Genomic DNA, 25378 nt, shown 5'->3' with positions numbered 1-25378 from the left:
AATACTTCTACAAATAAACATCTCCCAAGAAACCCACCAGGCTCAAAAATACAAAAGTGGGCAACTGACAAACAGACCTGCGTATTGACTTTGCTCAGGTCTGGTGGAGAAGTGGAGAAGATATCAAGGGAACAAGCTCTTGGCCTGAGTCTTGAAGATTTGCAGGATCTCCTTGATCTTCCACTTAGCAGGGATGATGAAGATACAGATGCCCTTGACTTTGAATTACAATTTAAAGGTCAGATAAGGGAGCTGTTAATGAGGCAATAAAATATCCACAAATAATGAAGGGTTTTGGCATTATCTGTTCCAGGGGGAGATTGTTGGGATTGAACCCTATCAGAGGAACAGATAATTAAAGCCAAAACTGGATCAGAACAGTGGATTCTGAATAAGCAGATGCTGATACACAAATCTCTTCCCTTGAAAGTGATTACAACTACTGATGACCTCCTATCTGCTGATCTTACCAAACTGCTGTCTCATAACTGCTGCTCAACTAAAGATCTGATGGAAGGCTAAAGTCCTGCTGATTCAATCTACTGCCTTGAGTCAAGCACTGCTGATCCGGACAAGTGCTGCTGGGTTCACAGCATTAGAAGGTTGCAGCAGCTGTTCTAAAGTCTGTTTTGTAATAGAATGTATAAGCAGTAGTTAACCCAAGCAGTGTCTGTATAGATCAGAGGTTAGAGTTTGTTAGGAGGTTAGATGTTACTTTCATGGTGACGTCAGCAAAGATGCTCAGTAGTTTGCAAGTGCCTATAAATAGTTCAGTACTTTGTACTGTTCTATTAGCTCTTTGCATCATTCGTCTTCTTTGCACGAACAAACTACTGAGCTCGGGCTGAGGGGGAGTTTGCATTCATACATCTATCTTTGTAATCGTTGTTGAAATTAAATTCAATCATTCGGTTCATAGTGTAAAAGATGTTTGATTAAAGTATTACTCTCATTTGATTGTATGCAAAGTTTGTTTTCATTTTAATTCCGCTGCACAACTCATCCATTTCCATCTTAACTTCAAACACAAAATACAATAAAAAAGAAACTCAGATCCAACAACATGGTTATTATACATTGATTAGTTAATGTTTTGTATTACATTTATATTTAATACATGATTAGACCAAATATATTAAGCATTCCATGAAATATTATGTATGTTTTGTTTATTTATTACAGTTATGGTTAGTATGTAATTACGTGGTCACTTAGTGGGTTTCACATAAATACTATAACAAAATCAAGTAGTGGGTATTCAAAATCACGTAATTACATAATTATACATAATCAACTATTGTTACATAATTATGTACTGATACATAACCTTTGATTTTGCTTGATTAAAAGTCCATGTTCTCTCATACACTTCGCACAATAAGCATTCTTGTACATGAACCTTCCTTTTAGTGTGAACGTAGGAATCATGTATTTAGATTACATTTATATATATGATAATTTTTTAAAACCTGTGACTTTTATTTATGTATAATGTTTATTTTTAAGACATTTCAAATGAAGAAAACCAGTTAAAGAAACCCATGTTACGGCGGGGTCTTATAACCGACACTCGCCTGGGAACGAAAGGCTGATGTCAAGACCTAACGCAAGTTTGGGCAATAGTGTGCTGATAAGGCTTGTCACTAGTGCCACTCGCCAACTACACTGTCTGGCGACGTTACCAAGAGCCACCTAGTGGATATCCAAACTAAGTGGTGGTGACCCTGTCACTGCCGTCACAGTAAGGCATCACTTTCGGTGGCACCGCTGGTGACACTGCCGGTGATGATGTACTGGCATCACTATCAGACGTCACTGGCGTCAGCAATGCTGGTGACACTAATGGTGATGATATACTGGCGTCACTGTCTGTCGTCACTGCCGGTGACACTCAAGTGATAGTATTAGAAAGTGATAGGATTTTCGTGTGTTTGATTCTCGTGCAGATTAAGTGACGCTCGGGTTACTTTAGGCGCGAAAGCATTCAATTGTAAACATCAATTAGGTGAGTTTTAGACTCCCATTTTACACATTTAAACCGTTGGGCTAACATGCATGCAATCTTAACCGATTTACGAACTAAAGTACTTAATGAACATTACGTGACTTTTGATTAGTTAATGATACATGTCTTACGTTGTTTGATATTAAAAGTAACTAACTAATGTTTAATTGAAGTTTTAAAAGGTCTATTGATTTATGATCTTATAATTGACGATCGCACGAGCGATGAATTGAGGATTGACGGAAACTTATTGATGTGATAACCTGTAAGCACAACAACGTAGCAGGGACGAAGCCTTATATCGGTGTAAGCTTGTCTGACCATGTCGAGACAGTTTTATTGATGTTCAACATATGTTGGGGTTCACAACTGATGCACGTGATAGATGTTACAATATGCTTTGACGAATAATGTTTATGTGACTACCTATAATTGTAGTTGATATGTACGTTTACTTCAAAATGCTTTTAATGAAAACGCTAAACGTGTAGTAAAATGTTATCTCCTTGTTTGTTAAAAACTAGAACTCATTCAGCGTAGCTAGATTTTTAGCATGTATGTCAAGTAAATGAAAGTTGATGTTTGAGTAGTGCTCCTTACCGTGGATTGAAGGCTACCCAAAAAAGACAAAAGACTGGCATCCTACCAATCCTAGCTTATTAACTATGTTATTTGATGTCTCGTTTTAAGACTTGATGTTATGTGTTTGATTACTTTCGCTGCATTGTTATTTAATAATCAGTTTAAGAACTATTTAGTGGTTTCATGATCCAACTGATGAGATTACTGAGTTAGGGGCCTTGCAAGTTGGTATAAGAGCCACAATTTGAGAGATTCGGGAGTTCCCTGATGCCTGAACTTAAACTGAAAATGGGACACGTTAAAGGATGCCAACAAAGGGTAGCCCGAAGTCATGGATACAAGTTAATGTAAAAAAATTCAGAAACTAACATCCAATGATGCATGTGTCACACCCTAACTTTTGCGGAAGCGTGGTTATTTGGTGTGACTTCTCAATACCATAGCAATCAATCATAACAATGCTATATGATAAAACCAAAAGATTTTCATCCACTAATAAAGTTTAGAAAATACCACAATACCATTGTCTTGAAAACATTGACGCCAATTAGTTACAAACCATAACATGTTCAAATGAGTTCCCATGGACTCAACAAAAGACTTTAATCCTGAGTTTAGAAACGTGTATCCCGTCCAGGAATAGGACACATCTTTTAAACTCTACGACCACGAATTACATCCTTTATTTAACACGCAACTTGTAGACACATGCATACACCTGTCAGATCCGTTTAGTTCCCTGATATACATGTAGTTTGAAAAATTAACAAAAGTTGAGCGAGTTCATGTGTTCGTTTGTGTGTATGTATAAGCCTTTGTAAATGTCATAAGTATGTATGTAAGTCCTTGGTATGTAGCATTAAGGAAAAAGAGATCACCAATGGTTTGCAAGGCCATTGATATGCGTGAAGTGATGCAGGAAGACTCAAACCTAGCAGATTTCGTCGGTAAGACATAGTCACCTCATGGTCCACTCAACGGACTCAAGAGTGGGGCTCGCTACACCCGAATAGATCTATCACTCATGTCCCTTGGTCCTACAACGAGGATTAATGACCTTAAGTATCCGCCTACCCACTCACATGATCTAAGTAGTATGCCCTCCTTAAGCTAACCATACCATGTATAAAAATGTCTCTATAATTATAACATGTATTTCACCCCCGAAGTTATAAAACTGAAAACAGTTAAGAGAAAAGGGGGACATGAACTCACTGGATTGTGTCTTCAGTATGTGTACCCCAAGTTTCCTCCGCAAACACGACTACCTACAGTGTACTAACGTCTATTAGACGAACGGGCGGTGCTTTTGCTTAGTATGAAGGTTTTTGAGTTACGTTACCCTGATATTATCCCAAGTTATAACTGTTTGTTAAAATAATAATTATTATTTTAACTTAAGTATTGTTCTAAGGGTTTTGGAATAATAGTTAGGCAACTATTTCGTATTCGTACTTCTCAAGTATTTTATAAGCGTATTTCCTTCCCAAGGATGGGGCACTTATACATGTATGTATTTTGGTGGTTCCGAAAATAATATATTTTCATTCTTTGTATTAAAATAATATCTACCCAAAATATATTCGTAAATGTATTCTCCGGAATTATAAATATGATGGTATCTTGCTAAGTTACATTATTTTGCCCTAAATAATGTAACTAGTTCACAAAATAAGCAAATAATCACACAAGCGTTTTAGTGTAAAATATATATTCTAAATATATATTTATCCATTTTTGTTTAAGAAAGTTAACCTCCGACACTTGTATTTTGTTACAAAAATTATGGCGAAGTTTATATTCGAAACACAAGTTATAAAATATACTTGTAACACTTGTTTGAAAAAAATATTTTCTAAGTGTTGGAATTTTCAGAAAAATTCGCCAGAGTTTCCCCTAAAAACGGAGGTTTCCATGCTATTAAGCATATCATTTTCTTTTCAAAATCAATCAACAATCAATCTTTACAAAATTTTTACATCATCAAGAGCAAAAATATATACGTTACATATTAATCATGAACTTGATACTTTCCGAAAACGCGTAGTAACTTGGTAAAGCTTTTAGTGGACTTAGTTACCTTCCGAAGCGTATTTATTTCTTTAAAAACCATTCTCTTACAAAAGTTTAGTGTTTACAACTTATAAATAATTTTTACAGAAATTAACCCCTTTGAACTCTTCTTGTAAATAAAATATTCTCATACTTGTCTTATTTCTAAAAATGGTGTAAGTGTTTGTAATAGTCATGATTTTCCAAAAACCGCTTCTCTAACTTGGTTTCTTTACAAAAATCTTTTGTAACTCTTGGATTTACAAAATTATCAACTCACTTGTTTAATTATATTTCATGAAAAAAAATCATTTTTTTACAAAGTTCACATCTAGCTAGAAGGTGGTCATTTTATGTAGCACATAACCACTTTCTAATCTTGTTAAATCATATTTCTAAATATTATTAAACAAGATCCATATGGTGATTAACATCACACAACCAAGAATCATCATAAAATTATCAACATATTCATAACAACATCCTACTAGTAACATTTCATCTTCATGTAACTTTTATGTTCAAGTTTCTTGTTTAACCCCTTTTAGTGTTCTTGTTCTTTAGTGTTTTGAATAGGGGTGCAAACGAGCCGAGCTACTCGCGAGCTACTCGAGCTCGGCTCGAAAAAAAGCTCGAACGAGCCGAGCTTAAACGAGCTCGAGCCCGAGCCTAAAAACAAGCTCGTTTAGTAAACGAGCCCGAGCCCGAGCTTCGCTTATCGAGCTCGAGCCGGCTCGCGACCCTAATCGAGCTTTCTATTTATATATTTTTTATTAATATATTAAACGTATATTTATATAATAATAATTACCATTTATATAAATATATAAAAATAACTAAATTATATGTATAATAATAATAATAATTATAATTAATATAAATTAATTAAAAAATAGTAAACGAGTCGAGCCCGAGCCGAGCTCGAGCTTGAAAAATTACCTTCGAGCCGAGCTCGAGCTTCAGAAATAAAGCTCGAATCGAGCCGAGCTCGAGCTCGAGCTTTCATATGTTAAACGAGCTCGAGCTCGAGCCTGGTCGAGCTCGGGCTCGGCTCGGCTCGTTTGCACCCCTAGTTTTGAATATAACCATCATGCTACAACTTTTAACTACAAAGATAAGATGAACAAGGGTGTAATAAAGACTTACTACTAGCACAAAGGCTAGGGGTGATTCTAGTGAAGAAGATGATGAAGAATGATGATGAAAAAGCAAGAAACAAGGTCCTTTGAAGCTCCACAAGTTGCAACTTCCTTGAATCACCTTTTAAGCTTGTATGGAACTCAAAAATGGATGAAGATGGTGGACTTATGGTGGTCATGGGGGCGGCACAAGTGAGCCGAGAGGGAGGAGGTGGGGAGTGAAGGTGAGAGTGTGATGAGAAGTAATCTTGGTGCCATGCTTTTAAAGATATGTTCATATATTTTGGCAAGCTCTACAAGTAATAATCTACTAATATAATGGGATATAATCTAGAACAAGATATGAGGCATGGTGTAAATTTTGGGGTGGGTCCAATTTGGGACCGAATTCGGTTGGGGGGGGGGGGGGTTGGTTGTAAGTTTTTGCAACTACATGGTAAAGGTAAGTTAGATTTCAAGTAACATGATTATATATGTTAGTTATTTGATATTTAGTGGGTGTTAGGGTGTTCGGGGATCATGACTAGCCAAGAAATAATTAAACAATGTGTTTGGCATAATTTTAGTGTCCCGGGTAATGTCCGGTTGTTCGGTTGGGTACCGTTCTGTTAAAGTGTTTAATTATTCCGTAAAGTGTCTTTTATATATATTTTTGTAACACAGTTAATTCCCGGCACTTAGGAAAGCATACAGGACCATCCTGCCATATTTTTGCACCTTACTAGCATGTTACAATGCTGAATTTTATTAATAAATGCAGAATTCTGCACTTAAAGTGTGTTTTAGGCACTTCCCGGCACTTTAACTAACACCTAGTGACGCAGTTTTATGGTCCTCACTTCCCTACACTCCATACTAGTGTAGTGTATCTACTGGCACTGTCAGTATATTTCTGAGTTATCCGCTCAGTGTGCTAACTGTGCTTTGTCATCGAGTATGCCACTAAAGTTTGTATGTGATAAATGGGGTGACGGTAAGAGTTGTGATGCACATGTATGTATGATACAGAAATCAGAAATGTAGATCCCTGTAATCCCGTATGGATCGTAACAAGACTGTTAATCTATCAAGGGTGCGGAATCCCCTTGATAAACCTTCGAACCAGAAACAAGAAACACGAACACACTTCAATCAATCTGGTCTTCTATTGATTATCCAACACAAACGTTTACAATCAATTCAAGACCACTTGAAATCTCCTAGCCACTCTCTATAGATTTCAAACTCTCTACTAAATGTCTTTCTCAACTGGCTAACCTAAACCCTAATGCATAAAGCTGTTTATATACTACAGCCATGTTTGCACACTGGGCTTTGGTCTGGGCTTGGCCATTCTCCTAGCCCATTACACTAATTAACTCCCTAACCAATATGCTAAGCCCATTACAAAATATCCAAAGACTAAATAATCAAACTATTAAGCTGTTGTCACAGAACATGTACTAACAAACTCCCCCTTGACAATAGCTTCATACTGTAACTTTGTCTTCAAACATCTTGCAGTCTTTTAGTTTTTGGATAGCGTCAGCTACACAGTTTCTGACATCAACAGACTCCTCCTTAGCTGATGCTTCCAATCTCCAAAAATTTCATTCATTGTAGATCAGTGAACTAGCAATCATTGGTTTAGCAAGTAAACTTCAACTCTTTCATATCTCTTTCTTTCTGCAATGTAGTAGAAGGATCCTACCATGCATCTTCACACATTCTTTACTTCACTCTCAATATGCACTTTACTTGTATTCTGCACTTCATTTTGATAACTGCATCAATCTATTTAGAAACACAAGCAAGTATCTCGAAAAACCATTAGTCTTTTTCACCTTCAAGATAAACCAATATTTTATCTTATCATGCAAAAACAATAATCTGTTAGTTCAAAATGGAAGTCTTTTAAAAAGAAATATTTTTTGTATTTTTTATATTTTCTGAAAGCAAATAAATACGAACATAAACACTCGATTTTTGTGAGAATCACTGGTAAGAAGATCATATCAGCACAATCAAACTGTTTTCACACCATTAGATAATTCTTTATGTAATTTTTCGTGAAAAGCAGTCCAAGACGATTACCAGTATGTTTATCCACTTAAACAAAATGCATGAACATTTCAAGTACCATTACCATATGATACGTTAAGGTAATTTTATTCTGAAATATTAGTGTGTCCCACTTCAGGATATACCCCCACGATCAAGGTATACACAAAGATTCATCGTAATAGGTGAGTATACCGAATTCATCCGTTTTTTTTTTCAACGTTTAGATAATTGGTGATCAGGTCAGTACTTTTGTACAGCAAAGAGACCAAAATATCTAACGAGGGCTAAGACAAATACCATTTTTGGTACGATTTATGCATTTTGCACTTTTTGAATAACTCTCTAGGAGAGCTTCTTCACTTTCAGGGTTTTGGCATTTTTAGCTCTTTTAGGATATCCTAGTTGTGCCTAGGCCAGCGTGTATCTGGATGCAGCAGAAGGACAACCCAGATATCCCCAGATGTAATAACAGTATAAAGACCCAAAACCTCAGATTTTGGCAATCTATCAACACAAGATTTAAGGTCATTAAACCATACACCACTGATGTGTCCCCCCCCTCATACTCAGTGCATTTACGTTTATATCACATTGGTAAATTGATTATTTCATGCTTTTTGCCTACTGGTACATCATATGATGAAGCTGCTATCACACTTAAGTAATTTAATTCATTTTCAGTGTGACAGTCTAACTTGCTGATGTACTATCATTTCTTCCTTTTCATACCATGAAATCTCATTTTTTCAATTTTTAGTTTTTTTAAGTTTTTCATTTTTCAATGTTCTTGGATTTTTAAAATTTTATAACTTACTCCCCCTAAACACACGCACTAACTAAACTCTTTTTGGCTTAGAGGAATTTCTCCCCCTAAATTTTTGTTTTTATGGAGTAAGTTTCAAAAACACAAATTTCAACACAAACAGACTCCCACTTTAAATCTGACAAAAGTTTTTCACGTTTAAAGTATAGAATAATCAAAACAATCACAAAAGTAAATAGTTCGTTACCCATGTTAACCTATTATTCACCTCAGATGCTTTACAGGAACAACCACTGTTGAACACATCAACAGTCCTTCTTGGTCATCCTGCATTCACTCAACAACTTAGTTAGACTTAACAACCCAAACCTGACCGGTTTTGGGTCGACCATGTAAATCTGTATAAGATGCTTCTAACCAATATCCATCACACCTTACTGGTGTCTTGGATGTTTTACCCGTTGTTGAACAAGATCGATAATTTCCACTAGGTCTTTGATTGCGAGAGTTCCAATAAACTCTCGGATTTTCTGACCTTTGAAAATTATTTCCTTGATACCTTCTTCTCCCATTATTATACCATGAATTTTGGAAAAATTTTGGATGTTGATGAACATTCGAGTTACTAAAACCCCTATGTTCGTTTCTTCTTTGAAAATTTCGATTACCAAAAGTCTGGTATCGATTTTGATATCCAAAATTTCTATTTTGACTTTGAAAACGATTTGATTTACCATTATAATGACTAAATTGTGGAGAGATACTTCTTGGTCTATCAAATCTTCTCGAAGTTGAGGGTTTTGATTGAAATCCAGGTTTATAGTCTAACAACTAGATTTTACACTATTGTTTGACCCAACCTGATTCCCATCCTTAACCTCATCAACTTTTTGTTTACCTTTCTTCAAAGGACAACAACTCGACACATGTCCTTTGTTGTGACATCTAAAACAGGATCTTTTCTTATAACTTTTCTTTTTATTTGATCCCTTTTTAAATGTTTTAGCCTTTTTGTCTTCAGTATCCTCATCCACTTTATGAGGTGTATTGTTACACCCTACAGATTCTTTCAAAGCAACTGGACTATTTGGCAAGTCCACAGCTATCGGATCCACTACTACTTGTGCAGTGGTTACAAAATCAGTTAGCTCATCTTCAGTTGGTAAAAATGAGTAGTCTTGATGTTTAGAAGATGAAGCTTTACTAAACCCCACTACTGTTCTATCATTACTCCTTTTCAAACCTTTTTGAATATGAGTTCTGACTAACGATGAATTTCCAAATTTGACCAACTTACCCTGAAGTGCTACAATTTTGGCTTGTGCATCAGCCAATTCTGTGCACTTTTCTGAAAGCTCGTTAGTCTTTTCTTTCACAGTTTCACGAGCCAAATCAATGATCTGTAACTGTTCATTGATTTTTCTTGTTAAACTGCTAATTTCCTGTTCATTTGATTTGAGTTTGTTTAAACAATTTGAATCTCGTGTAATCAAAAGAACATTTGACTCTTTTAACTTTTCTAATTCAGCTAACAGGATTTTGTTTTGCTCCGATAGTCTGTTAACCTTACCTTGTAGTTCAGTGCAATTATGACATGTATGACTTACAGATTCTGAAGATATCTTCACCTCTGCTGCAAGTCCATTCACATCATTCAAGCCCTTTGAAACTTCTGCATCCTTCTTCTTAGCAGTTTCCTTATCAACTTTCTTCTTTTCCTCTACCCCAGCAGCTACTTCTCCTATCTTCACAACTGGAAGCTCAGCACACAAGCTTGATCACATGTATTCAATCTTGAAGGAATCTGATAACGTTTTCCCAAAGATTCCCACAGCTCACTAGAAGTCCCATACTTCTTAAGAGTATATTTAACGCTCTCAGGCAAGGACATCTTTATCAGTGCTAAAGCTTTCTTCTCAGCATCAACCATAAGTTTCTCAGATTCATCCATCTTGTCATAAGAAATAACTTTAACTCTTCCTTCAACACGACGTGTAGGAGCAACATATCCATCTATCATACAGCACCACATTCTAGTATCTTCACTTTTCATAAACATCTCAAACTTCTCTTTCCAATCAGCATATTCTTTTACGTTTATAAGCTTTGGCCAATTCTTAACAGTCTCCCTGACCTTATCCATTTTAGCCATCACGCAGCGTAAAGTTTAAATAGATTTTGGTAACATGTGTCAAAATCCAAATCTAACTCGACTATTGATCCTTGTAGAGCTTTTACCGTAACCGTGCTGATAAAACTGTACACAAAAAATTTTGTTGACTCAATCCCTTTGCAACACACACGAAACAGCTTCCGAACCGCACCTCAAACACCTGTCAAATCTTTACCACAAACCAAACAATTTTTTTAAGTAAAACTTATTATTATAATTATTATTATTATTATTATTATTATTATTATTATAAAAACCAAATGATTAGGCAATGATTAACTAATTATTATGTTTTTTTTTGAATGGCGAAAACTTCTATATTTATATATAGAAATCAGCAAGAAGCTGGAACAAACAAGGAAACAAAGACGACAAAAAACAATAAACAAAAACAACGGCGACAGGGGCCTGATCGGGCTTACAACATACTAGCTACATCGAAGTTTACCCAGTTATTCCATGGAGGAGCCAGAAGATTCGTTCTGTGAGACACCAAGTATACGTGTCTTCTTTTATCAACTCGACAATGCTTGACGTGGTCATGCTCTTCCCTTCGAAAATCTTTAAGTTGCGGGCGTTCCAGATTCTCCACACGGTCGCCATGGCTGCCATATGAACGATTTTCTTCCACTTTTTGCAACCTGGAGCAGATTTGAGCACCTCAAAGATGTCATTTAAGGTGTTTAAGTTTGGAGGCATAGGGATTTTAACCCAGACAAACAGATGCCACCATATACTTCTTGCCATAATGCTTCTCGGTTTTTTTTTAAACTAATGATTGTTATTATTATAAATATTATATTAATAAAATCCTAAACGTCAATTTCAATATCACGTCTGCTTTGTCTTCTTCGTTCAAAACAGCCCCCAACCCTAGTTTCAAAATAAACAACCGCCAATGTTGCAGGTCTGGAGATGAATGACGGTGACGGTGATACGTTGAAGAGGTGACGACGACCGGTGATAATGAAGATGACCGGTGAGGTAGGGGTGATCGGAGGTGATGTTTGAAGAGCCAAAAACCGTGGTTAGACCGAAACCAGTAAACGGGAGTTTGGATCTTGTGAGAGGTGGAAAGGTTCCTGCAAAACAGAAAACCGTTAGGCTCGCCGCAGAGATGGGAGGGCCCCTCTGCGACCACCCTCCGGCGTGAGGATAAGTATTTATTTAGAGAGAGAAAATAGAGAGAGAAAGTAAGGACGGATAGTCAGAAAAACTGTACTTGGTTTTGTACTTGGCAGGGTATTTATAGTAGTCAACTGAGATGACGTCATTCGGCCAGACGCACTCGAACGGGGGTTCGTCTTCGGAGGTTCTTGATGTGGTACGGACACATCTTAAGTGTCCATCCTAGTGGAGCCCGGTTCGTCCTGACGACAGTGTCCGGCTTCGGATATGCGTCTTCAAGTCCCCTAGTTTGTTAAGTCTTGGTAAAGACTTTGCAAACTGAAGTTTCAAGCTTTTGTCTTATGCGGATGACGTGTCGCTACTGGAGTGGCTCATAATGAATGACGTGGTGTGTTTTGGGTGGAGGTGACGTGGCGTGGGTGATTCCTGTGATTTGTCCGTCGGTCACCTACGTGTGAAATTTGCGAATCCCTGCGTTGGAATTCGTGGGAGTGTACTTGATGCGACGGTATGATTTGACACCCCCTTAACCGACTCAAGCACTTATATAAACTTGGTCTTTCTCATTTTTTACCTCTTGTTTTACTGGTTCTCTCTCCTTGCGAATCCTCTTTATCTTCTTCTTCTTCTTCTTCTAAGAAAGGTGCGTACCTTCTCTGTTTACCTTTTTAAAACATGGCTCCAGGCAAGGATAATCTTGCGGATAGCGTGAGTGTTCTTACACCTCGTCAGTTTGACAAGTTTGTTAGAGAGTACAGGATTCCCTCGGATCTTCATCCGGTCCTTCCTTCCAGAACGGAGGTCATATATCCGTTCCGTCAAGGGAAATTTCCCTTTTACACTCGTGTCTGTAATTTTGCTAACTATAGGGTTCCTTTCTCTCGCTTTTTGATTAAGGTTTTGCAATTTTTTAGGGTTCATATTAGTCAGGTTAACCCATTCGGTCTTAGCCGTATAAATCATTTTGAACTTTCTTGCCGAGCCCTTGATCAGAAACCAGACTTAAACGTTTTTCGGTACTTTTACAAGTTTATCACGGCCGGAGACTGGTACACATTCGCTCACCGGGAGAACGTTCCTTCTCCGTCCTCTAACGAACGGTCCAGCTTAAAAAACTGGAAGGATAACTTCTTCTGGTTAGACGATCGTTGCCTTCCAGAGGATATGAGGTGGCGTTTTAAGGATCAGTCGATGGCCTTTGATTTGGACGAAGGCTTTACTTTTAACGAAAGCTTAGGTCGTGCCCTGGTTGAGCATCAGTCCCCTATTCGTCCTCTTCCCGAGCATTTTCTTTGGTTAGGTCGAGTTAGTTTTTCATGGGCCCGAGGGGATAAGGATTAGCCGATTATTCGCCGAAATTGTGATCGTAAGTTTCGGCTCTTTATATCCCCTTCGGCACCTTTATTTGTTTTGCTAACCCTTTTTGTTTTTGCGAATGCAGGTGTTACAATGTCACTCCTTGATGCTCTGAAGGTTCCTAGCATGGACGTCTTTGATTTTGATTTTGAGGAACAAGCTGAAGGGGAGGTTCCTTTAATGGAACAGGTGGCCGTTTCGGCTCATCCTATCCGTACTCCTGCTGATCCAAATATGGCTACGTCATCTGCTGCTGAGGCGACTTCCTCTGCTCCAAAGGATTCTTCCGAGCAAGCCACTACTAAAACGGTTTCCCTTATTCCGGTATCTTCTAAGGAGGCTGGTGGTTCGTCCGGATCTCAGGCTGGGCGGAAGTCTATTCTTGACGATGTGGATGATGATCCAGAGGTCCGCAAACTGGATGAGGCCCTTCTGTATCGGCCTTCATCTTTGAAGAGCAAAAGTGTTGGGGCGGAAGCGGACTTGATGATCCGATCCCGCAAGAGGAAGAATGAGTCAGTTCAGATACGTTCCATCGATTCTCTCCCACTGCCAAAATTGAAGAAAAAGAAAGGGGGTTCTCATTCTGAAGGCAATGTGATGGAAGAGCTTGACGAACATCTTTCTGGGGGTAAGTGTTCGAGGGAGGAGGCAGCTTTAGCTCTTAGTAAGCCGACTCCAGTCTATTCAGGTGGCTTTATTCCTGATAGTGAAGTGGAAAGCATGGAGATGGAGAATCCGGAGGGTACGGATAAGGGAAAAACCCATAGTGAACCGAAGGTGGTAACTTTTTCAGGTACGCATTTGGGCTCATCTTTGGGTCCGGACTGTTTTATGGATGATGAGGAAGATCAAGTGTCTTCGCTTCCCTCATCTTGGTTCGGACCTGAGTTGATGTCCTTTTTTCGATATGCAGATCTGTTCTCGGATGATATGGAGATTGACCCATCAACTGCCGAGGAAAAATTTATTCCCGAATGGGACATCCGGAACAAAGATACGGTGATGGACACTTTGATTGCTAGGACGATGCTGTTTAATATAAATACTCCGATGGACCATGCTCGAAGTCGAAAGATGAAGAATCCGGATCTGGGGGCCGCGGTTTTGACTAACCAGGCTCAATCTAACATTTTTGTGACGGAGCTTTACCGTAGGTGGGTTGAAGCGGAAACTGTGCGGGAGAATTTGGAGAAGGAGGTTCATTCATTGAAGCGTAAAATTCTCAAGAGCCCGGAGGTGGAAAAGAAGGTAGCCCAGCTGACCCGGGATCTTCGAACTCAGCAGGAAAAGGTCAATTCTTTGATTGCTCAGAATCAATCGTCGCAAGCGGCTGCTGCGGCCGCCGCTGAAGACAGGGATAAAATCTCTTCAGAATTCAAAGTGTTTTCTGAATCAATGAAACAAAAGGACGAAGAGCATAAGATGGTTTTGGCGAAGATGGAGGAATCTCTCAACAACGCTCGTCTTGCTTACGAGAGCATGATGGCTGGTACGTCCGACCTTTTGCTTTACTAAACCCTTATTTCTCCTGTTCTTCTAACATTTTCCCCAGAGCGTGATGCACTTAAAACAGGGGAGGCTGATTTGAAGTGCCGTATTGAGGAGATGGAGGCGGAGAATGCGTCTCTGAGAACAAAAGTGGACGATCTCCGCGAAACGAAAGCTTGGATGCTTTCGGAGGGAGCCCAACTTTTGGCTAAGAATATTCATAAGGGTAAAGAGATAACTGCCGCTGTGGCTGGAGTCAACAATGCGATGAGTGCGGTGGGCGTTAACTCAGGTCTGCATGCTGGTTATGTTCATGCCTTGCAGAAAAAGACTCCTTACAAAGAGGTTCCGCTGCTGAACCGCAATGCTTCGGAGGAACTGAAGACGGCGATCGCCTGCTTTGATACTCTTAAGTTTCCGGTGGTAGAGGATCTCCCAAGGCTTAGCGACGCGCCCCTTTCCGAGATTAAGAAATCCCTCCGGTTCGTCAATGATGATTCTACGGATGAATGAGGTGGACATACCCGGTTCCTTGGGGTATGCACCTTGGAATTTTTAGCTAGTCCGATTTTTAGCTAGTCCAGATAACATCCTTTCTTATGAATAGTAGATTCGGTCGGTACCTTGACGGGTGCCTTGTTATGACTTGTAATGATGCTTTTACTTTTGACAATTATCCTTTTTGTGAATGATATTGATTTTTGCTCCGGTTGTTTATCTCCGGTTTATTTTTGATGTAACTATTTTGCACATGCGTCCATGTTTTTGATGTGTACATTTTCAATTTTTTTTAGAACGTTCTTTTGTTAGATGTGGATCCGTTTTGTATTTTGTTAAGGATAATTTGAAGGAAATACGAACGATGCCAGTTCGTCTTTTCCTTTTAGGGTTGGATCCCTGGGTTCGGCCGATGATTATTTATAAGTTGCAACTTTTATTAGAGAAATCTAATATTCTATTTATTAGGTTCGGAGGTTAAATTTCTCTGATGAGTGCAAAGTAAAAACATTTTCAATCAATCCGCAGGTACAACCCTCTGCGGTTCTTGTAATATAACTTGTGTGGGTAAAAACATCCGCTTTACAGGAAAATTGAAAAGGTGACGGAGCTCATAGCTTCCGTTTTACAATTATTTGTTTCAAAACAAACTTCTAAAGATAACATTTCTTCAGATGCACTCCGTTCCAAGTACGTGGAACGGGGGTTCCATCCATCTTGCTTAAAGTATACTTGCCGTCCTTCCCAGCCGTTGTGATCTGGTAAGGTCCTTCCCATTTGGGAGCTAACTTCCCCGTTCCTTCGGTTAAGCTCGCTTCATTACTCCGCATCACATATTCTCCGACCTTGAACCGGGTTTCTTTAATTTTGGAGTTGTAGTGTTTTTCCAACTCTTTTTTATACTTGGCTTCCCGGATTGCCGCGAGTTCTCTCCTTTCTTCGATTAAATCGAGATTTAGGTGGATTTCTCGTTCATTCTCTTGTTGGCTCAATTGTATGCGAGGCGTGGGGATCCCTACTTCTGCGGGTATGACAGCTTCGGTGCCGTATGTCAAGCTGAAGGGAGTTTCTTTGTTGCTCGTCTTAGGCATGGTTCGGTGTGCCCATAGGACGTGCGGGAGCTCGTCTGCCCATGAGACGCCTTCCTTCCCCAACCGCTTTTTAATGCCTTCCACGATACTTCGGTTGGCTCTTTCCACTTGTCCGTTGGCCTGGGGATGGGCCACCGAAGCGAAACTCTGTTCGATGCGCATTCTTTGACACCATGTTTTGAACGGTTTCTCCGCAAATTGCTTTCCGTTGTCGCTTACTATACAGAGAGGCATTCCGAACCTACACACTATGTTTTCCCATGCGAACCTCAGCACTTGGTCTCCTGTGATCGTCCGGAGGGGTTTGGCTTCGACCCATTTCGTGAAGTAGTCGATAGCAACCAACAGGAACCTTACCCCTCCGGTGGAGATAGGGAAAGGACCTACGATGTCGATTCCCCATTTCTGAAATGGCCAGGCCGATGTTACGGGAACGAGGTTGTTTTTGGCGCGGTGGCTGGTGGGAGCGTGACGCTGGCAGTCTTCACATGATTGGAGCTCGTTAACCGCGCTTTGATGCATACCCGGCCAGAAATATCCGGCATTCATGATTTTTGCTATAACCATCCTTGGCCCGGCATGGATGCCACATATTCCCCAATGGATTTCCCTTATGACGTAACTTGCTTCCTCCGGTGTTAAGCATTTTAGGAGCGGACCTAAAAAGGTCTTTCTGTAGAGTTGACCATCGTGCATCTGATATTGCAATGCTTTCACTTTTAGCTTCCGAGCCTGAGCTTTGTCTTCTGGAAGCGTCCCATTTTTCAAATAATCCACGATCGGAGTCATCCAAGAATTGTCGAGCGTGGAGACTGACATGACTGACTTCGTCTGTTGGATGGCCGGAATCTGCAGGGTTTCAACTAGAACTTCTTTTGATAAATGACAGAATGCTACGGACGCAAGCTTGCTCAAGGCATCGGCCTTTTTGTTTTTGTTCCTCGGTATGTGTACTATTTTGCAAGAATCAAAAGAGGAGATTAGACTGTTGACCTGCTGAAGATACCGAACCATATTATCCTCTCGCGCTTCATACTCGCCGCTGACTTGATTGGCTACCAACAATGAATCAACATGTGCTAATACGGAGGTTGCACCTGCTTTGGCTGCGGTTTGCAGGCCTGCAAGGAGAGCCTCATACTCTGCTTCATTGTTTGAAGTTTTGAATTCGAAGCGTAAAGCGTAAGTATACTCTATTCCTTCCGGATCTATTAGGATTAATCCTGCTCCCGACCCTTCTTTACTGGAGGCCCCGTCCGTGTACAAGTTCCATACTTTTGGTAAGATGGGTTTTTCCTTGGTACTTTCTCCTGTTGGGACCTCTGTAAGGAAATCTGCTACTGCCTGGCCTTTTACTGGCCCTCTGGTACCATAGGTGATATCAAAAGCGCTGAGCTCTATTGCCCATTTGGTGAGACGTCCGGAGACCTCTGGCTTCCTGAGAATTTGCTGGATCTGAAGATCAGTCTGTACTTCTATATTGAAAGCTTGGAAGTATCTTCGGAGGCGTCTGGAGGCATGTACCAAAGCGAGTGCCAACTTTTCAATCATCGGGTACCGAGTTTCATAGTCTTTCAGGATGCGGCTCACATAATAGACCGGGATTTGTGCCTGATTCCGATGCACTACAAGTACTGCACTTATCGCAAAATGGGAAGCAGAGAGATATACCGTGACAGTTTCTCCGGTAGTTGGTGCGGTTAAAGTGGGCAAGGATCCGAGGCATACCTTCAGCTCCTGAAATGCCGAATCAGCTTCTGGCGTCCACTCTATTTGGCCTTTTGCCGTTCGTTTTTTCAATACGTTCATGAAAGGAATAGAGCGATCTGCCGCTTTTGAAACAAAACGATGAAGGGCGACGATCTTTCCATTTAAAGACTGGATTTCTTTGATAGTTTTAGGAGGCTGCATGGAGACTACCGCTTTGATTTTGTCAGGATGTGCCTGGATTCCGGACTGGGTAATCCATACACCGAGGAACTTTCCTTCTTCTAAGCCGAAAGAGCATTTTTTGGGATTGAGTTTAAGGTTGATACTCCGAAGCTTGGTAAAGGTTTCGAGTATGTCATCTATCATGTCGTCTTCGACCCGGCTTTTTATGACCAGGTCATCGACGTAGATCTCCAAGTTTCTTCCGATCTGATCTTTAAATGCTTTATCCATTAATCTCTGGTAAGTGGCTCCGGCGTTTTTTAAACCGAATGGCATTTTAGTATAACAAAAGAGACCCTCATTTGTTACAAACGCGGTCTTGTCTTCGTCCTCCGAAGCCATTTGAATTTGATGATAACCCTTATACGCATCCAGGAAGCATTTAAGACGGAAACTAGAGAGGGAGTCTATCTTTAAGTCAATCTCCGGCAAAGGATAGCAGTCCTTTGGGCACGCATTGTTCAGATCGGAAAAATCGACGCACATTCTCCAGGTTTTGTCTTTCTTCGTTACCATTACTGGATTGGAGACCCAAGTTTGGTACCGCACCTCTCTTATAATACCGGCGCTCAGCAACTTTCGTACGTCTTCGGAGATGGCCTTGTTACGAGCCGGGGCCATGTTTCTTTTTCTCTGAGCTACTGGTTTTATTGAGTGCGACACTTTTAACTTGTGTTCGGCTAAACACCGAGGAACTCCAACCATGTCAGAGGTTTGCCAGGCGAATACGTCGAGTGAATTGGACAGTAGTTTCCATAACTTCTTCTTGGTTTTCTCGGGAAGTTGAGCCCCAATTGCAATTTTCTGGCCAGGAAAGTGTGGGTGTATAGCCCATTCTTCCGTGAGAATATTCGGAGGCTCGATATCACCATTGCTCTGTCGTATTTCGGCTACACCGATTGTAGATTCGGAGTACAGCGTTGCTATCCCTGCTTCGGTGGGGAATTTTAACGCTCCGTGTATGGTAGAACTGATAATTCCGAAGGCGCACATACCGGGTCTTCCTAGTATGACATTGTGGACGGACCTTGCTTCGACCACTAGATACGTCAGATTGACAGTTCGAACCAAACTTCCTTCCCCCATCGTTGTTGGCAAAGTGATTTGGCCTAAAGGCTGCACCACCTCTCCGGAAAAACTTACCAAAGGCATTGATACTCGGAGCAATTTCGCCTTGGTCTGTGGGGCTAACTGTTGAAAACATTGTTTGTACATGATCTCGGTGGCGCTTCCACTGTCGACGTATACTCTTCGAACCTTGTGTCCTGCTATGATTGCGGACACTATGACTGGTCCATCCTTGATTTCTTCCAGACTGACAGGCGGGAAACCAATGGGTTGCTGCATCCAAGCGGCCAAGTGCTGATTGGACCGCTTGATGCCTTGGTTGTCCACCCTTCGGATCATGCAAATTGCTGGTTGATTGTTCGGATTATCTCCCGAATTCCCTGAAGACTTTCCTTCCTTTACTTCTTTGACTAGATGCGATAGCTTGTCGGACCGCACTGCCTTTTCTATTTCTTGTTTTAACGACCAGCAATCATCTGTATTGTGACCCCGAGCATGATGGTAGTCACAATATTTCTTGGAATTTTTGTCTCCTGGGTTTCGAAGTTTCGGTGGAGCGGGGAAATTTGCCCCTTCCGCACTGAGAATTTCGCTGGGAGTTTTGGAGAGATCTGATAAATTGTAAAATCTTGACCCAGAGCTTTTTCCGCGTGGAGGTCTGTCATTTCTGCTGTAGGGGTGCGGCCGTCCCCTGCCCCCCGGTGGAGTTTTATCAAACACCGACCCACCATTTTTCTTCCATGAAGACATCTTGTGATCTGACTCCGGAGCAGGATTACATGCGTTCTTGCCTCGAGCAAAAGCTCTGGCTCGTTCCATGAGTACCTCCATCGTCTTTGGGAGATTTTCGTGCAATTTTTCGACTAGCTGATTATTCCGAACGCCGTGACAGAATCCGGAGATACGTAGCTGATCAACTACTCCACTGATCTGCATACTTTCCCGATTAAACCGGTCAATGAAACTGTCCAGAGATTCTCCATCCCTTCTCCGGATGTTGTGAACTTCGGTGATTTCTTTGGAGTAGTGCCTTTGCTGGCTGAAATTTTGGAGAAATAGTCTGCGGAACTCTTCAAAATCGTTGATCTCTCCTTCATTCAACGCATCAAACCACACCCGGGCAGCTCCGGTTAGTGTTTGTGCGAACATGAAACACCATGCTGGCATCAGCCACTGTTCAACTCGTGCAGGTCCGTCAAAATCAAACATATGATCATCCGGATCAGTTGTGCCATCGTATTTTTTCACTGTAGTTGGCATTTTGAGCTTCAGATGGAGTTTAGCATGGGTGATACGAGCGCTAAACTTTGACTTGGCTGTCATGGAAACCGGATGGTATGGTTTGGTAAGTTCCGGATCATTGATTATATCTATCTGTGCTTCATTTCGTATTGCCATTGCTGGCGTAGGTCCGGATGCACCCTGCACGTATCCAGTATTTGTTTCCGAAGTAACGACTGTGGAGAAAGTAGGAGGGGTAACCATTGTAGGACCCATAGTTCTTATTGGGGCTTCTTCATGAAAGAGCCTGGTTCGTAAACCAAGGATCTGCTCATCTCTAGCCTGCTGCGCTTTTAATCGTCGTAGGAGACTTGCATTTTTTGAGAGAAACTCTGCATCAAACTCTGACGTTTGTGAAGTGGGGAGTAAAATGAATGGCAAAGTTGTTCCCGGCCCCGAACTTAGAGTAGCTGAGGTTGTGGAAACAATACTTGCTGGTGTTGTAGTTTGGGTACTATCGGTCGTAGATCCCAGATTCAAAGAACCTGAGGCCGCCATTTGTCAGTTCTTTGCTCAAGAAGTTCACTAAAGTGAAGGACTGAGAGCTTTAAGATCGGATGGCGCCAATTGAAGAGCCAAAAACCGTGGTTAGACCGAAACCAGTAAACGGGAGTTTGGATCTTGTGAGAGGTGGAAAGGTTCCTGCAAAACAGAAAACCGTTAGGCTCGCCGCAGAGATGGGAGGGCCCCTCTGCGACCACCCTCCGGCGTGAGGATAAGTATTTATTTAGAGAGAGAAAATAGAGAGAGAAAGTAAGGACGGATAGTCAGAAAAACTGTACTTGGTTTTGTACTTGGCAGGGTATTTATAGTAGTCAACTGAGATGACGTCATTCGGCCAGACGCACTCGAACGGGGGTTCGTCTTCGGAGGTTCTTGATGTGGTACGGACACATCTTAAGTGTCCATCCTAGTGGAGCCCGGTTCGTCCTGACGACAGTGTCCGGCTTCGGATATGCGTCTTCAATGTTGACGATGATTTATGATAGCGATGAAGGAAAGTGGTTGCCGGACCTCCGTTATAGTCGGAGGTGATGGACGGTGATGCAGCGCCGGAGAAAATGATGGAGAAGATGACCGGTTACAGGAGCTGACGGTGATACCAGAAGATGTCCGAGATGATGTTGAGTGACGATCGGAGATGAATGACAGTACACGAACTCGAAACCGAAAACTCTACTCAGAACCTTTATGACTCGGGACAGTGGAGATGGTTGCGACTCGGACTCGGAACCGTGATGACTCGAGACCTCCGGTCGCACAAGGTCACTTCAATCGCACAAGGTTATCTCGATCGCACAAGATCGCCTCGATCGCACAAGGTTACGATCGCACAAGATTGTCAATTCAAACGCACAAGATTGCCTTCTGGTCGCACAAGAATAATTCAAACGCACAAGTTCACATAAATCGCACAAGATCAACTTTTGGTTTCACACTTCAGCAATCGCACAAGTTTACTTTTGGCAAACTCCTTTTTCTTGTGAATCCAGCTGTTTGTCTCTCACACTTCCAACCAATAACAGCCAATCCCTAAAATCAAGTTATTTCCAAATCTGTTGACCAAGGAAACAATTTCGAAAATTGATTTCTTTTTGAGAACTTTCCAAAACGAAAATCCCTAAAAGTTAGCAAACAACTACCCAACACCTCCAAAACAGATCAGACCAAGAAATTTTAATATGTTCTTCGCTACTTCTTACTGTTCTTAGTAAAATATGAATTTAAAACCCGAAAATACTTAAACAAACCAACTGCCTTGATTCCCTTCGATCAGTCTTGAACCACACACAAGAGCAAAAGCTCTGATACCAATTGTAGATCCCTGTAATCCCGTATGGATCGTAACAAGACTGTTAATCTATCAAGGGTGCGGAATCCCCTTGATAAACCTTCGAACCAGAAACAAGAAACACGAACACACTTCAATCAATCCGGTCTTCTATTGATTATCCAACACAAACGTTTACAATCAATTCAAGACCACTCGAAATCTCCTAGTCACTCTCTATAGATTTCGAACTCTCTAGTAAATGTCTTTCTCAACTGGCTAACCTAAACCCTAATGCATAAAGCTGTTTATATACTACAGCCATGTTTGCATACTGGGCTTTGGTCTGGGCTTGGCCATTCTCCTAGCCCATTACACTAATTAACTCCCTAACCAATATGCTAAGCCCGTTACAAAATATCCAAAGACTAAATAATCAAACTATTAAGCTGTTGTCACAGGACATGCACTAACAAACTCCCCCTTGACAATAGCTTCATAGTGTAACTTTGTCTTCAAACATCTTGCAGTCTTTTGGTTTTTGGATAGCATCAGCTACACAGTTTCTGACATCAACAAGAAAGCAGTTTATATCATCAGTTGAAATCAAGCACAGTTATTAAGCACAATTTAATATTAATTAATTGTACGGATGCATGCAAATTTGACGGTTGTCACAACATGTTGATTATTACATATATTGACAATTATTGATGTCCATTAATGTTTCTTGATAATTATTGATCTTATTAGTGTGCATACGGGTGACCTGATGCTAACTAGTAGGAGTTTATGAAAATTGAATGATGCCTTAGTCTTAGGACGAGGAACAAAGATACAACTTGAAACTTTGGAAGGGAATGTTTAGGACTCGAAAGGTAAGGCAAAATGTTAATAGTAACTGGCCACAATTATTAGTTGCTTACTTCACTCATAGTGTTTTGAATCATTACTTAACATGATAGCGTTGGTGTTCCTCATACGACACTGGTAGTGAAACAATGGCTAATAAGGGTAACAACATCACCTGGGGTATGGACAACGTAAAGGAAAATGACAAGGTGTCGATAGTAGAAGATGTCACAAACCCCGACCTTACCCTGGGGAGCCGTGAGCAGTTACAACAGTGGTACCGATGTTTATTAAATTCATCAGGACTGTAGTTAGAAAAATTTCAGAGTTGTAAAAACACCAAAATATTAAATATTAAACAGGTGGGATAAAACCCATATTACAAAAAAGGTTTTTATAGGGATAAACCCTATTTTTTACAAAACACGTTTTTCTTTTCTTTATCCTGATAACATAGCCACTTTATTTAAGCCTGCAGTGCTTCATAGCATATTCCTTTACTTTCACAGTAAGTCACCTGAAACGCGTTTAAAAACATTTGATCAGCGAAAAAATACTGGTGAGTTCATTCATTTGCATAAAAAGACACAATATTGTACTCACAACATTAAGAGTTTTTACATTTGTTTATATATTTCAATTACTTAAATCAGTATTTGTCATGGTGACAGTTCCTGTGACTGTGGTCATATTACTATTGGCTAACTCTTTGTCCAATAGCAACGTTGGACTAGTAGTGTATACAAAACCCCACATACCGGCAATAATTTCAGAATACAAAGATTTAATCACTGTAAATACAACTTGAAAAATATTTAGGGTTTTGAAAGCATTTGATAAAAGAGAATGACTCACCTTGCAGAATTAGGGTTTTAATTTTTACAGCCTCCTGATATTAAGCTTGGATTCCTAGTAAACACACAATGCAACACGTATTAGTGTATTACCCTAATTCAACTTTAACGATAATCACGAGATTAAAACCTCAACGTAGTTAACAAAGTATAGCCTTATTCAGGCAGCACTTTGACATCCGTTGATGGGTTTCAGATCGATTGAACAGGGTATCGTACAAATGATCAGGGTTATTACACTTCGTACGGAGCAGAGTTTCGGGATTTAGGGGTTCGGGAATTATAACAACAAAACGAGAAAGCGAGAGTTTGACGAATTCGATCGAATAGGTGCAACTGAGACTATCCCACGCCGGCCTTTGTATAGCCCACCTGGGTTTTGCAGGCGCGTCGCGGGAGGAGCTGGGGACTCCCCCGCGTAGCGCAACGGCTACTGGCTAGGGCTAGGTCAGCCTTATCACGTGTATAAGTTTGCCACTTGTCGCGCACTGCTGTCACGTGTCCTGGTACTCCCCTGCATGTCGCGAAAGAAACAGGGGAATCCCCCACGACGCTCCTGAGCGTCCTGTTATCGTTTTCTTTGTTTTTCATGCTGGGTCTCGTCGTGCATGTCCTGGGTTTCGATCAGGGTTTTTTATTAGGTATTTTGGGAATTGTTACAGAAGAAAACGAGGAATGCCCAACCTTGGACCATAAGACCATGGGGTAGTGGGGATTGAAACAAATGCCCCACCCTTGAGCATGAAGCGACACCTGGCCGCCTAGTCAGCAAAGGGGCATTTGTTAAAAAGGGATGTAGTGGTATAATGCCCCATAATGCCCCATCAATGATTACACAATTATTATCTGTTTTAGAAAAATAAAACAAATAAATGAGTTGGAAATTTGTTAGTGGTCAAAAATAAAACAACCCGGCGTTTTAATCTACACGCCCAACCAAAAAAATGCAAAAAAAGGCCCTAGGAGGCGGTGCACTGGCGTTTTTGGGCGTGAATGGGGCAAAAAAACGCCCAATTGCGCTTCCGCTATGAGTGGTCTAAGATTTAAAAGGCTACAAATTCGGAACTTGCTAAAGTATGATAGTCTCTCCTGCCCGAAGTCTTAGAGGAGGGATTGGAAGCTGCAAAAGAGGAGCTGAAAGATAAGGCAAGAAATGGGAAGATTCCGATCACGGAAGCTCAGGATGGAGGCATCCGGGTCATACATGAAGTATGGGAGGAAACACTCCGACGAATAAAGAATAGGTATGAACGTATGCATCTAAAAAAACCGTCAATACAAGTAATAATGGGAATCATT

General features: G+C 40.7%; 1 protein-coding gene across 1 annotated transcript; it reads right to left on the bottom strand.

Annotated features, from left to right (window-relative positions):
• Positions 1-15883: 15883 nt before the first annotated feature.
• LOC110883028 lies at positions 15884-21100 on the bottom strand. Its single transcript, XM_022130895.1, has one exon. The coding sequence runs from the start codon at positions 21098-21100 to the stop codon at positions 15884-15886; it is 5217 nt and encodes a 1738-aa protein (XP_021986587.1).
• Between the last annotated feature and the right edge of the window lie 4278 nt (positions 21101-25378).

The sequence above is a fragment of the Helianthus annuus genome, chromosome 2, assembly GCF_002127325.2.
Source record: "Helianthus annuus cultivar XRQ/B chromosome 2, HanXRQr2.0-SUNRISE, whole genome shotgun sequence".
In the NCBI taxonomy this organism is placed as follows: Eukaryota; Viridiplantae; Streptophyta; class Magnoliopsida; order Asterales; family Asteraceae; genus Helianthus; species Helianthus annuus.
Note: the sequence above shows the minus strand (reverse complement) of the source record. Positions and strands in the feature narration are given on the sequence as shown.